General features: G+C 42.8%; 1 protein-coding gene across 1 annotated transcript in view; it reads left to right on the top strand.

Moving 5' to 3' along the window:
- Nucleotides 1-13,026, top strand: part of LOC140207977 (scavenger receptor cysteine-rich domain-containing protein DMBT1-like) — a 93,635-nt gene that overhangs the window by 62,885 nt on the left and 17,724 nt on the right. The window contains exons 7-9 of the mRNA XM_072276509.1: nt 7,097-7,408; nt 11,236-11,550; nt 12,161-12,475. Of these exons, the coding sequence (XP_072132610.1) occupies nt 7,097-7,408; nt 11,236-11,550; nt 12,161-12,475 (942 nt within the window). The remainder of the gene's footprint in view (nt 1-7,096; nt 7,409-11,235; nt 11,551-12,160; nt 12,476-13,026) is intronic.

The raw sequence follows: 13,026 nt of genomic DNA, 5'->3' as shown, positions 1-13,026 counted from the left end.
CTTTGGAAGGACAAACTCCAAGGCAGAGTACAAAGTAAATGGCAGGATACTTGGTAGTGTGAAGAAGCAGAGGGATCTGGGGGTACGTGTCCACAGATCCCTGAAAGTTGCTTCACAGGTAGATAGGGTAATTAAGAAAGCTTATGGCGTGTTAGCTTTCCTAGGTCGAGGGAGGGAGTTTAAGATTCCCGAGGTAATGATGCAGCTCTATAAAACTCTGGTTAGGCTACACTTGAAGTACTGTGACCAGTGTCCATCTACAATTTGAGAGGGAGAAGGGAAACTTGGAAGTGTCAGTATTACAGTTGAACAAAGGGATCTATGCTGCTATGAGGGAGGAGCTGGCCAAAATTCAATGGAACAATACCCTAGCAGGGATGACAGTGGAACAGCAATGGCAAGTGTTTCTGGAAATACTCCAGATGGTGCAGGATCAGTTCATTCCAAAGAGGAAGAAAGATCCTAAGGGGAGTAAGGGGAGGCCGTGGCTGACAAGGGAAGTAATGGACAGTATAAAAATAAAAGAGAAGAAGTATAACATAGCAAAGACGAGTGGGAAGCCAGAGGATTGGGAAACATTTAAAGAGCAACAGAAGGTAACTAAAAAGACAATACGCGGAGAAAAAAAAATGAGGTACGAAGGTAAACTAGCCAAGAATATAAAGGAAGATAGTAAAAGCTTTTTTCGGTATGCGAAAAGGAAAAACAATAGTTAAGACCAAAATTGGGACCTTGAAGACAGAAGCGGATGAATTTATTATGGGGAACAAGGAAACGGCAGACGAGTTGAACAGGTACTTTGTATCTGTCTTCACTAGGGAAGATACAAACCACCTCCCAGATGTAATAGTGGCCGAAGGGCCTAGAGTAATGGATGAATTGAAGGGAATTTATATTAGGCAGGAAATAGTGTTGGATAGGCTGTTGGGTCTGAAGGCTGATAAGTCCCCGGGACCTGATGGTCTGCATCCCAGGGTACTTAAGGAGGTGCCTTTAGGAATCGTGGTCGCATTGGTAATCATTTTCCAATGTTCTATAGACTCAGGATCAGTTCCTGAGGATTGGAGGGTGGCTAATGGTGCCCTTCAAGAAGGGAGGAAGAGAGAAAACAGGGAATTATAGACCGGTTACCCTGATGTCGGTGATGGGAAAGATGCTGGAGTCAATTATAAAAGATGAAATTATGACACATCTGGATAGTAGTAACAGGATCGGTCTGAGTCAGCATGGATTTTCGAAGGGGAAATCGTGCTTGACTAATCTTCTGGAATTTTTTGAGAAGGTAACTATGAAAATGGACAGGAGAGAGCCAGTGGGTGTAATGTACCTGGACTTTCAGAAAGCCTTTGATAAAGTCTCACATAGGAGATTAGTCGGCAAAATTATGGCCCATGGTATTGGGGGCAGAGTACTGACATGGATTGAAAATTGTCTGGCTGACAGAAAACAAAGAGTAGCGATTAACGGCTCCCTTTCAGAATGGCAGGCGGTGACCAGTGGGGTACCGCAGGGTTCAGTGCTGGGAACGCAGTTGTTTACAATATATATTAATGATTTAGATGAGGGAATTAAAAGTAACATTAGCAAATTTGCCGATGACGCAAAGCTGGGTGCCAGTGTGAAATGTGAAGAGTATGTTATGAGAATGCAGGATGATTTAGACAGGTTGGATGAGTGGGCAGATGCTTGGCAGATACAGTTTAATGTAGATAAATGTGAGCTTATCCACTTTGCTGGTAAGAACCAGAAGGCAGATAATTATCTAAATGGAGTCAAGTTAAGAAAAGGGGAAGCGCAACGAGATCTAGGTGTTCTTGTACATCAGTCACTGAGAGAAAACATGCAAGTACAGCAGGCAGTGAAGAAAGCTAATGGCATGCTGGCCTTCATATCAAGGGGAATTGAGTATAAGAGCAAAGAGGTCCTTCTGCAGCTGTACAGGGCCCTGGTGAGACCACAGCTAGAGTACTGTGTGCAGTTTTGGTCTCCAAATTTGAGGAAGGTCATTCTTGTTATTGAGGGAGTGCAGCGTAGGTTCACAAGGTTAATTCCCGGGATGGCGGGACTGTCATATGTCGAAAGATTCGAGCGACTGGGCTTGTATACACTGGAATTTAGAAATTTGAGAGGAGATCTTATTGAAACATATAAGATTATTAAGGGACTGGACACGCTGGATGCAGGAAACAGGTTCCCGCTGATGGGTGAGTCCAAAACCAGAGGCCACAGTTTAAGAAGAAGGGGTAGGCCATTTAGAACGGAGTTGAGAAAAAAAATAAAAACTTTTTCACCCAGAGAGTGGTGGGTATACTGAATGCTCTGTCCCAGAAGGCTGTGGAGGCCAAGTCTCTGGATGCTTTCAAGAAAGAGATGGATAGAGCTCTTAAAGATAGCGGTCAAAGGTTATGGGGATAAGGTAGGCACTCGATACTGATCGTGGTTGATCAGCCATGATCACAGTGAATGGCGGTGCTGGGTCGAAGGACCGCATGGCCTACTCCTGCACCTGTTGTCTATTGTCTATTGTCTATTGTCAGTTCTGGTCGCCTCACTATAGGAAGGATGTGGAAACATTGGAAAGGGTACAGAGAAGACTTACGAGGATGCTGCCTGGTTTAGAGAGTATGGATTATGATCAGAGATTAAATGGGCGAGGCCTTTACTCTTTGGAGCGAAGGAGGATGAGAGGAGACATGATAGAGGTATACAAGATATTAAGAGGAATAGCTAGAGTGGACAGCCAGCGCCTCTTCCCCAGGGCACCACTGCTCAATACAAGAGGACATGGCTTTTAGGTAAGGGGTGGAAAGTTCAAGGGGGATATTAGAGAAAGGTTGTTTACTCAGAGAGTGGTCGGTGCGTGGAATGCACTGCCTGAGTCAGTGGTGGAGGCAGATACACTAGTGAAATTTGAGAGATTACTGGACAGGTATATGGAGGAATTTAAGGTGGGCGGGGGGGGGGTGTATATGGGAGGCGGGGTTTGATTGTCGGCACAACCCTGTGGGCTGAAGGGCCTGTAATGTGCTGTACTATTCTATGAAACTGAGATTTTAGTAAAGCTGAACAAGAGAATTGACGAGGCAACGCGGTAAATGTTTCCTCCATGAAATTTATGGAAGTTTGGTCCACAAAATTAACTCAGGTGGTATTGCTGTTGGGGTAGCTATTTCAATACTAAACTTTATCATTGATAGGACACAGAGAGTCGTAATGAGGTATTGTTTTTTTTTTCTTTCAGTTTTGCGACCGAGGAAAATAATTTTCCTTGCTTCTGTCGTATCGCTTAAAGAATTGTGTTGAATCCAAATATAATAATTAATAGGTCCGTCGATGACATCAAATTACTGATGCATTGGTTTGTTAAGAATATTGCCCGCAGTTACAGCTGGAATTAGATCAAATGGTAATGTGCGGAAAGGAATGCCTTTAAGAATTTAACGCAGATTCATGGTGTTATATGTTACGAAATTAAAAGAGATCCGAACAGAAAGGATTATTATCTTGATCTTGAGGTCTTTTGCTGAGCATAGAGAGCCCGGGGTGAGTACTTTGCTTCCCGGCAATGGCATGCCAATCAAAATTGGTAGAGGATATTTACATCATTGGCCAAGGATTCGAGCGTGATTCTGTTGAGCTAAGGCTGTACGCAATCTTCATGCCAATGTGCATTTAAAATTTTATGCAATTATAATCGACGTGATACGTGAATGCTAATATTATCCTTGACAGGGTGTAGAAAAGCGTCGGAATGATATTGCACGGGCAGCTGGAGATCTGTGAACAATAGATGAAACTATTTTTCACTAAAGCAGACTGAGATGTTACCTTTTAGCGTATATAAAAATAATGACTCGTTGCATAGACAAGAACTTCGGCAGCGGGTTAACTGCCGTGCATTGTCTGTCCGGAAATCAGCACCTTTCTGAGTATGGAGAGGGCAGTCACCTGAATGGAAAGATGGGAGGTGGTGAGAAAACACAGCTAGAAGTTGATAGGTGAGAGCAAGTGGGTGGGGAAACTATAGAGATGCATAGAAGGAATCTGACATGAAAGAGAAGTGTCACTTCAGAGAAATGGAAGTTTTTCGGCTCAATATCACAAATGACCTGACTTGGTCCAACCAAGCAGAGTCTACTGCCAAGAACGGTCACCACCGTCTTTACTTCCTGAAAAAAGCTAAATAAATTTGGCCTGTCCTCTAAACCCTTCACTATTTTTTATACATGCACAGTAGAAAGCATTCTTCTGGGGTGCATCACAACCTGGTATGCAAGTTGTCCTGTCCAAGACCGTAAGAAGCTGCAGAAGATCGTGAACACTGCGCAGCACATCACACAAACCAATCTTCTGTCCTCGGACTCACTTTACACCGCACACTGTCGGAGCAGTGCTGCCAGGATAATCAAGGAGACGACCCACCCAGCCAACACACTTTTCGTCCCTCTTCCCTCCGGGAGAAGGCTCAGGAGCTCGAAGACCCGTACGGTCAGATTTGGGAACAGCTTCTTTCCAACTGTGATAAGACTGCTGAACGGATCCTGACCCGGATCTGGGCCGTACCCGCCAAATATCCGGACCAGCCTCTCGGGTTTTCTGCACTACCTTACTTTGCCTTTTCGATTTATTATTTATTATTTATTGTTTTGTTGTATTTTCTATCGATTTGTACTCCAGGAGCATGAAGGGCAGAAACATATCGCTGTGATGATTGTACGCTCTGGTATCAGTTGTTTGGCGAAAATAAAGTAAAGTAAAGAAAAAGGAGGGATAGCAAAGGATGCGCTAGGTAGGTGAGAAGCCATAAGAGGCTGGAATAGGGAACTGAAGACGAGGGGAGGGGAAACGACGTTTTTTAACTCAAAGGAGAAATCCATATTTACCTTCGGCATAAAATCTACAAGGACGGTAGACAAGGTTTTGTTACTTCAGCCCGAATGTGTCCACATCGTGGCACAAGTGGACCGTTATGTTGCAATAGGAGTTGGAATTAAATTGTTGGCCTATCGGGAAGTTCTGTTGTGAGAGTGAAAAATGAGCTGCACATTGATGAGGTCTCACTGATGTAGCGGAGGCAGCAGAGAAGCAACAGTTACAATAGACGACCATAGCATTTCGTAGGTGAAATGTTACCTTACCTGATGGACTCGTTGCAGCCTTTAATGGAGGGGGGGGAAGGAGGTGAATGAACAAGTGTTGAATTTTGGCTGCTTGCAGGGATAAATGCCCAGAGAAAGATTAGAGGGGAGGGATAACTGGTGAAGGGAACTACGGGGGGAGCGATGTCTGTGGAAAAAGCCGTGTGCCTACTTAGAAAGGGAAGAATAAAAGAAAATAGTGCTAGGGGCCCTTTAGAGATGGAAGAAGTTACGAAAATCATCTGTTGGATGTGAAGCCTCAGCGCTACCTGATTTCATCGCTACGGGGCAGAATCACGGCATTTTTTTCCAATGTAGGTGCCACCGCATATATAGAACCCACGTATAAGATGACAGAGGAACTAGTAAAAATGTACAGATGGACGAAGTACGAGAATCTTTTGGAATGGCGCTTATGTAGAAAAGGTTGAGGAAAATGGAATAAATATAAACAAATTGACAAAATTCGCCAACCATTATTTCTTTGAATAACAGTGCAGTCGGATAAACAGGCGATTCTTCTTCCCATCAAATCCAGAACGAGGAGAAGATGGCGGCGTGACACAGCTTGCGCGGCCACTCCGGTGAATGATATCTGTAATCTGTCAAGTAGGGTGCCGTGCACAATCGTTATTTGATGGAGACAGACGTGAGAGAGCTGAGGAACATCTGGAGAAAATTCTGAAATGTTTTCTTCGTTGCCGCTGTTACTGTGTGATCCAGAATCTCCGGAGGGGAAGGTCCCGAGTCATCGGCTTTGCTTATTGCTCGGCGGCCGGGACGGGGTCCAAGCTCTGGGCAGAGACAGTGCTCGGTGCTCGGCGTCGAAGGACTTGTCGGAGTCTCGAAGTTTTCGAACGGACTCAGAGTCGGCTGTGGTCAGGTGCTTCCAACGCGCCGACAGTTGTCGGTGCCTGTAGGTTTCTGGCAGGGAGAGTTTCTCCCTTTTTCCGCCTGCTATCGGGGACTATTGGGAGTCAATAGGAACTTTGAGACTTCTTTCACCGTTCCCATGGTCTGCTCTTTATCAAAATATGGTATTGCTTTGCACTGCTGTAACTATATGTTATAATTATGTGGTCTTGTTAGTGTTAGTCTTTGGTTTGTCCTGTTTTTCTTTTGTGATATCACTCTAGAGGAACATTGTATCATTTCTTAATGCATGCATTTCCAAATGACAATAAACGAGGACAGAGTGTCCTCATAATCTAATACAATAATCTAATCTAATCTAATGCAGTCAGTCTTGATTTAACTTAATTACCGTGTTTGCATTTATCACCTTTGTAGAATTCTAAATAAGAAATATTGAAAGTGGACTGCTATTTTTTAGCCATAGTCTCTTCGTCGAAAATCTTGACTTAATTTCATCAGATTTATTTCATGCTTGAAGTATTTGTCATCTATATATAATGATTACTTCATTTTTTTCTATACACGTTTTTCAGTGAATACTTGGCTCCACTATAGCGTGAAGATGGGGAAGTAAAAGTATTTCTTTTAGTTCATTTTCCCTGTATTCCCTTTGGGAAAAATGAATGATGCTTTTAGAATTTCGATGCAAACGTCACCGTATCTGGAATTAAAGATGATAATGATGATGATGATGATAATAATAATAACAATGTTCGTACTTTTTTCCCTGAATTATTATAATATTTTCATGCCTTTGGTATCATGCCATAAGAAAGATAATATAATTTCCTCTGATGAAAAGAGGATATAAAAATAATAGGAATAAACTTGTTAAGAATCTATTATCTGGCATTAATTAACCACCAAAGAGAGAAAGTAATTTTGATACTCAGTTCCGATATCCCATTATGAAATTTGGACGTGGAAAACAATGTCATCTGTTTGAGAACCAATTGGGACTTTATATGCAATGAAAGCAAAAGGAATTCGCTGCATATTGCTCAAATGTTCTTTTTCCTAACTGTGCTTGATATCTTCCTCAGACCACCGAGTTCCAAGATTGGTGTCCGGAAGTGATGACTGCTCTGGAAGACTGGAAGTGCAGTTTGGAGAAACCTGGAACACGGTGTGTGATCTGCACTGGGATATGGATGATGCCAGCGTGGTGTGCCGACAGCTTCAATGCGGAGCCGCTGTTGCTGTGCGGGGAGGAGCTTATTTTGGAGAAGGAACAGGAGATGTATGGACTAATGCCTCTGAATGTCAGGGTAATGAGTCGAGACTGTGGGACTGTCCATTTTCTTCAGGAGCTCATCGTTGCACCCATGAGAATGATGTCAGTGTGATCTGCTCTGGTGAGTACCTGGGATCCAGGTATTTCTTTTCGACATTTTTCCCATTAGCGATTTGCAAATTCCATCAGCAGAGGACAGTTCGATATGATTTTCATCTGACATTGACGGACAGATTAAGAGGGTGAAATTGCTTGAAGAATAAAATAAGGATTGACTTCAATTTGAGTTTTGGCGAAAGAAATTAACATATTTGAAGGCTTCAATAAGTTGAAACAAAAATCACCAACAAAAGCGTAGCATGCAGCGGTATTATAAATTAAACAAAACATTATTGCAATAGGAAATATATAAAAAATGCGAACTGGAATTTTCCTTTAGAAATTGAGTGCGAAGTACATGCCGCAAAATTTCTCAGCACTCCTTTCAAATTATATCATACACCTTAACGTGAAAATTAATAATTCGAAGAAATTTAATGATACTGAATTTTGTCATGTGTGGAAATACAGACATAAAGCTGATTAAACGTTAAAATGCGCAGCAGGCTTTGTAGCTATATAACGGCTATTTCTATTAACAAAAAGCAATGGAATATTATTTATTTCAGTACTGATACTTTGCTGGATTATTGAATATTGCCCGAAACGTTTCCCCTTTCTTCTGAAAGGAACCACACAGACGAATTGGTGCGGAACTGTAGATGAATACAAACCATTGTTTTTGCAGCACAACTTCCAAGCATGCATTTGCACCACTATAGAATACACATGATTAGAGAGAGATAACTTGTTGCAATAGCGTCGGATTTTACTGCTACAAATTTAGCCATGACGACTGTAAAAATGACAAAAACCCCAGCAGAAGAGTAAATAAAATAACAACTATATAGCTGTTAGTTAACGACAGATGGCTTGTGAATTCCCCATAGTTTAAAATCATCACTGGACACTTTGTTGGCCCCAAGGTGAATAACAGCTTGAAAGTTGCTTATGAACCTAAGAAATGAGTCGTCAGTGAAGGAGACAAACAAAATTAAAGAATTGAAAATACACTTGGACTAAGATGTTAACTGTCCTGTGCTGTCACCAGTGGGATCAACAGTTGATCTGCCACCTGTCTTCAGGAGTTTCGGCCCGCTTATGATCAAGACTCCCTCGAGGTGGTGGGCCAGCAGTGCTAAAGCACCACCTCCCACTGGTGATCTTAAAAACTTGGCATCTGCCTCCATCAGAGTTGTTCCATTCAACAGATAGTCTACTCTTCGGGTGTCTATGCAACTACTGAAGGGTTTACAAAAGATGTATACCATATAACCATATAACCATTAACAATTACAGCACGGAAACAGGCCATCTCGGCCCTTCTACTCCGTGCCGAACTCTTACTCTCACCTAGTCCCACCGACCTGCACTCAGCCCGTAACCCTCCATTCCTTTCCTGTCCGTATACCTGTCCAATTTAACTTTAAACGACAACATCGAACCTGCGTCAACCACTTCTGCTGGAAGCTCGTTCCACACAGCTACGACTCTCGGAGTAAAGAAGTTCCCCCTCATGTTACCCCTAAACTTTTGTCCTTTAACTCTCAACTCATGTCCTCTTGTTTGAATCTCCCCCACTCTCAATGGAAAAAGCCTATCCACGTCAACTCTATCTATCTCCCTCATAATTTTAAATACCTCTCTCAAGTTCCCCCTCAACTTTCTAAATTCCAAAGAATAAAGACCGACTGGAATAAATACGCTGTCCGACTATCTGCCCCTCTGGACCTTTGGTCCACACCCATGCTGATCCTGTCTCTGCTGCCTCAGCTACAGCGCTGCTGGTTGCCTTGATCTCTCTTCTAGTAAAGCCGAGCTCACGCAGCCACTTCTGGAAACTGAACGCAATAAAGCCACTACAACCTACTTCGAATGGATAGCATGAGATATTCTCCCGTCTGTCGCTGCACTCTGACATTAATTCTGCATACTTGGTTAACTTGTGCTCATGGGCTTCATCGATGTAGTTTTCACAGGGGGCTGTAAGTTCACCAATAACCACTTCTCTACTGGTGTCAGACCGTGCGATTATATCTGGGCGCAATGTGGTGAAAGTTATTTGCCTCGGGAAATTGCCTTTCCCATCCAGGTCGGCATTGACACACCAGTCATTGGCTGAATAAAGTATGCTTGATCGTGGGCTTGCGCTGTACACCCTGGACTTGGAGCCTTCTTTCACAAATGATATGCGGTGTTCTGTGCAGCATGGGGCATGAGCTAAGTTGTGCTGCAGTACTCTCTGCTCAACCGCTTCTGTTGCAACTTTGAGAACGTTGTCATGTCTCGAAGTGTACATGGCGCAGGAAGGATTGACTCTGCATGCAATCAAAATATGTTGAAGTGTTCCCTTCTCGCCGCAAGCAGCACATCTCTCTGTCTTATCTTCATGCCAGGTGCTGAGGTTGGCAGGTGTTGGGAGCAGATCGTATGCTGCTCTGCATAGAACAGAAATGCGGAGCGGTTCCATCTGCCACAGAACATTCCAAGATAGATGTCGTTGTTCAACACTTTCCCATCAGGTCCAAGCCCCCTGTTTGGCCAGGCCAGGGGTTTTAGCTAACCTCTTCTCCTCTTCTACCTGTCGTATTTCTCACGTTACAAGCTCACGGCGCCCCTCACCTGTAGAAGACAACCACCACCTGTGGGCTGTCCAGCCAAGTCCCTGGCGGCCTAGCTGGGTAGCCCCAACCACCTCCTTGTCCTTCAATCTAGACTCTGCCTCATCAATTGCTGCATGGGCTGACAACTTCCTGCCTGATCGCACAACCGGCTGGGTGTTGTTGATGACAGGGTCTTTTGAGTCTCGAGGCATCATGAATATCTTACCTTGGATACCTTGACCTCTTCAACAAGGGATTACAATGGGATGGTAAGCTTTGTCTGGCTACTATGGATTGCGGAATTGGTGAGGCTGCTCGGTACGCTAAGCCACTTCTTCACATACTTGTTGTTCTTCGTTCCATTGCATAACGATTGTAAAACTGATGAAAAAATCCTTAGCAGAAGAATAAACAAAAATCAACTATATAGCTGCTAGTTCAACGACAGATGCCTTGTGAATTCCCCGTAATTTATAATCATCAGCGGACATTTTGTTGGGGCCTAACGTGAAGGACAGCTTGAAAGTTGCTTATGAACCTAAGAAATGAGTCGTCAGTGAAAGAAACAAACATGAAAATAGATAATGTAAAAGTGCAAAGAAAATATACATCACAAGCAAAGACTAACATCAATTTAATCGCCAATAACGAAAGAGAAAATCGAAAATGCCCCTCCTGAGTGCACAATATCTGATTGCACGAAGTATCCTCAAATATTACATGTAAATAGATAGATAAGATAGATAGATAGATAGATAGATAGATAAATATGATGCTTATGCATATCGTCCACTGAGTGGGCAAGAACAGCATGGGTGGGATATGGTGCTGAATAATGGTATTTTCAACTTCGACAAAATATAACATTTAGAGTGATGGGCATGAAACCGTGAACGATCAAAAAAATCGGGAGTACTGTATAGAAATCAGGCAAGGAAACGCATTTTTTCACCTGTACGGCCCAATGTTTGAAACAATGACATTGATTCTGTTAAAAACCTACAAAAACGCGAGATTCCTGTCGTGGTGTATGCAGATTATTCACAACAATTAAAAAAATGCATTGTAAAAAATGATTGTGTGTCAATCAGATAAAAAAAGAAATACCGGTCTGCATTGTGCCATACGCTTACTTTCGCGAAGCTCTGCCGAGCAGGTGCTCTGGATAGCGGTCCGATCCTGTGCAAGTTCTTTTAATTAGTTTATGTTGAGATTAATTAACTGAATTCAATTATTAATACAACAGGGAATCCTGTAGCACGACTCGTTGATGGGGACAGCAGATGTTCTGGCCGGGTGGAAATTCAGCACGGGGACCAGTGGGGAACACTTTGTGATGAATACTTCAGATTGGAAGATGCTGCCGTGGTCTGTGAACAGCTGCAGTGTGGTGCAGTAAAGGAAACTCCCAGAGATGCATACTTTGGCACAGGGAACGGGCCAGTGTGGAAAGATAACTGCCTTTGTTTGGGCAATGAGTCCCGACTAGCTGATTGCCAAGTCTCAGCGTGGAGTCGGATCAGCTGTTCGCATGGAAATGACGCCAGCCTGATCTGCACCGGTGAGTTGTTGAAACATTAGTCTGAATGAAACCTTTCTTTGGTCGTAGAGATATCCATAACGGAGACAAAAAAAGGAAAAGGAAACAATCGAATGTATCCAAAGTTTTCTGGCAAAACTATGTCACGAATCTAAATTTTTGTGGCAACAGTCTGCGTTTGCAATTTGGACTGTTTTATTTTGGATACACAGACCTTGAGTACACAGTGAATAAAACTAAAATTTGAGGAGAAATTATTGGAAAGTGCAGAGAATTATGTCAATTGGTGTTTCATGATAGTAATTTTTGTACCATTTTAAAATCTGCCAAAATAAAGATGTAATATTTGCAGGTGAGTTAAGTCATATTATAAACAGTTGAAAAAGAACAATGAATTATAATAAAACTTTAAATGGCTCTCTTTATGTTCGGCGAGCAAGAATAATGCCTGGGACCGCAACGTGTGTGTCTTTTTTTATCCTGCGGAGGGAGAAGAGATGTTAAATGGCTTTTGGGATGATGCCTTGTAGGAAATCAGTGTATAAACTAATATTTGCCGCTAATAGCTGAAAGTATCTGGGATACATTGAGTAATTATTAATTGTTTTACACAATCTCACCCACATTGTAGATGAAATTTGGTCTCTGCGGCTGACCGAAGGGGCAAGCCGCTGCGACGGCCAGGTGGAGGTTTATGATAATGGCAGATGGAGCAGAATACAGGATAACTTTTGGACTATCAATGAAGCCAACGTCGTCTGTAAGCAACTGCATTGCGGTGTGGCCACATCCTCCTACATCGCCTCGGGGTACAGAGGGAAAGAAGGGCCCGTGTGGGTGACCGACCTTCAGTGTGAAGGAAGCGAATCTCATCTCCAAAATTGCAGGACATCCATATTCAATCGGTCTTCCTCTGACTTCATCGGCGTTGGCGTCCTGTGTTCAGGTGAATAGCATGAAAAAGTGGAAATTGTAATTTTTAATATCGTGTGGCTATTAATTATTTAGAGAGATAAATTTAGAAATACTGAGACTTGCAGGTATTTATATCTCCATTTGTCTCATCAAATCGGCGTTATCAATCATATCCCTCTTGCAGGGCTTCCAATTTATTTACCCAACCACACCTCCTACGGCAGCTCCGCTCCTAAAACATACGAGCGAATTTATTGTAATCAATTAACCTACTAGCTAGTACAAGTTGGGAAGGTGCATAGAAAATTGAACACGATGAATAAAAACGCATTTACCCGGGCAAAATGTGCAAAATTAATTCTGCTTCGCTGGAACTACGAATTTACTGCATAGGCTTTCAACGATTTATTCATAATTTAGGATATATACTGAAAGGGATCTTCCTGGCATTCGACAATTTTGCTATTGATTACAATTAAATACTGGGAGTTCTACCTGCCTTCTCCTCTCTCTCTCTCTCTCTCTCTCTCTCGCTCTCTCTCTCTCTGACATCCCCCCCCCCCCCCGCCCTTGCTTATTCCC

This window comes from Mobula birostris, chromosome 13 (genome assembly GCF_030028105.1).
Source record: "Mobula birostris isolate sMobBir1 chromosome 13, sMobBir1.hap1, whole genome shotgun sequence".
In the NCBI taxonomy this organism is placed as follows: Eukaryota; Metazoa; Chordata; class Chondrichthyes; order Myliobatiformes; family Myliobatidae; genus Mobula; species Mobula birostris.
This window is presented reverse-complemented; position numbering and strand designations above follow the sequence as displayed.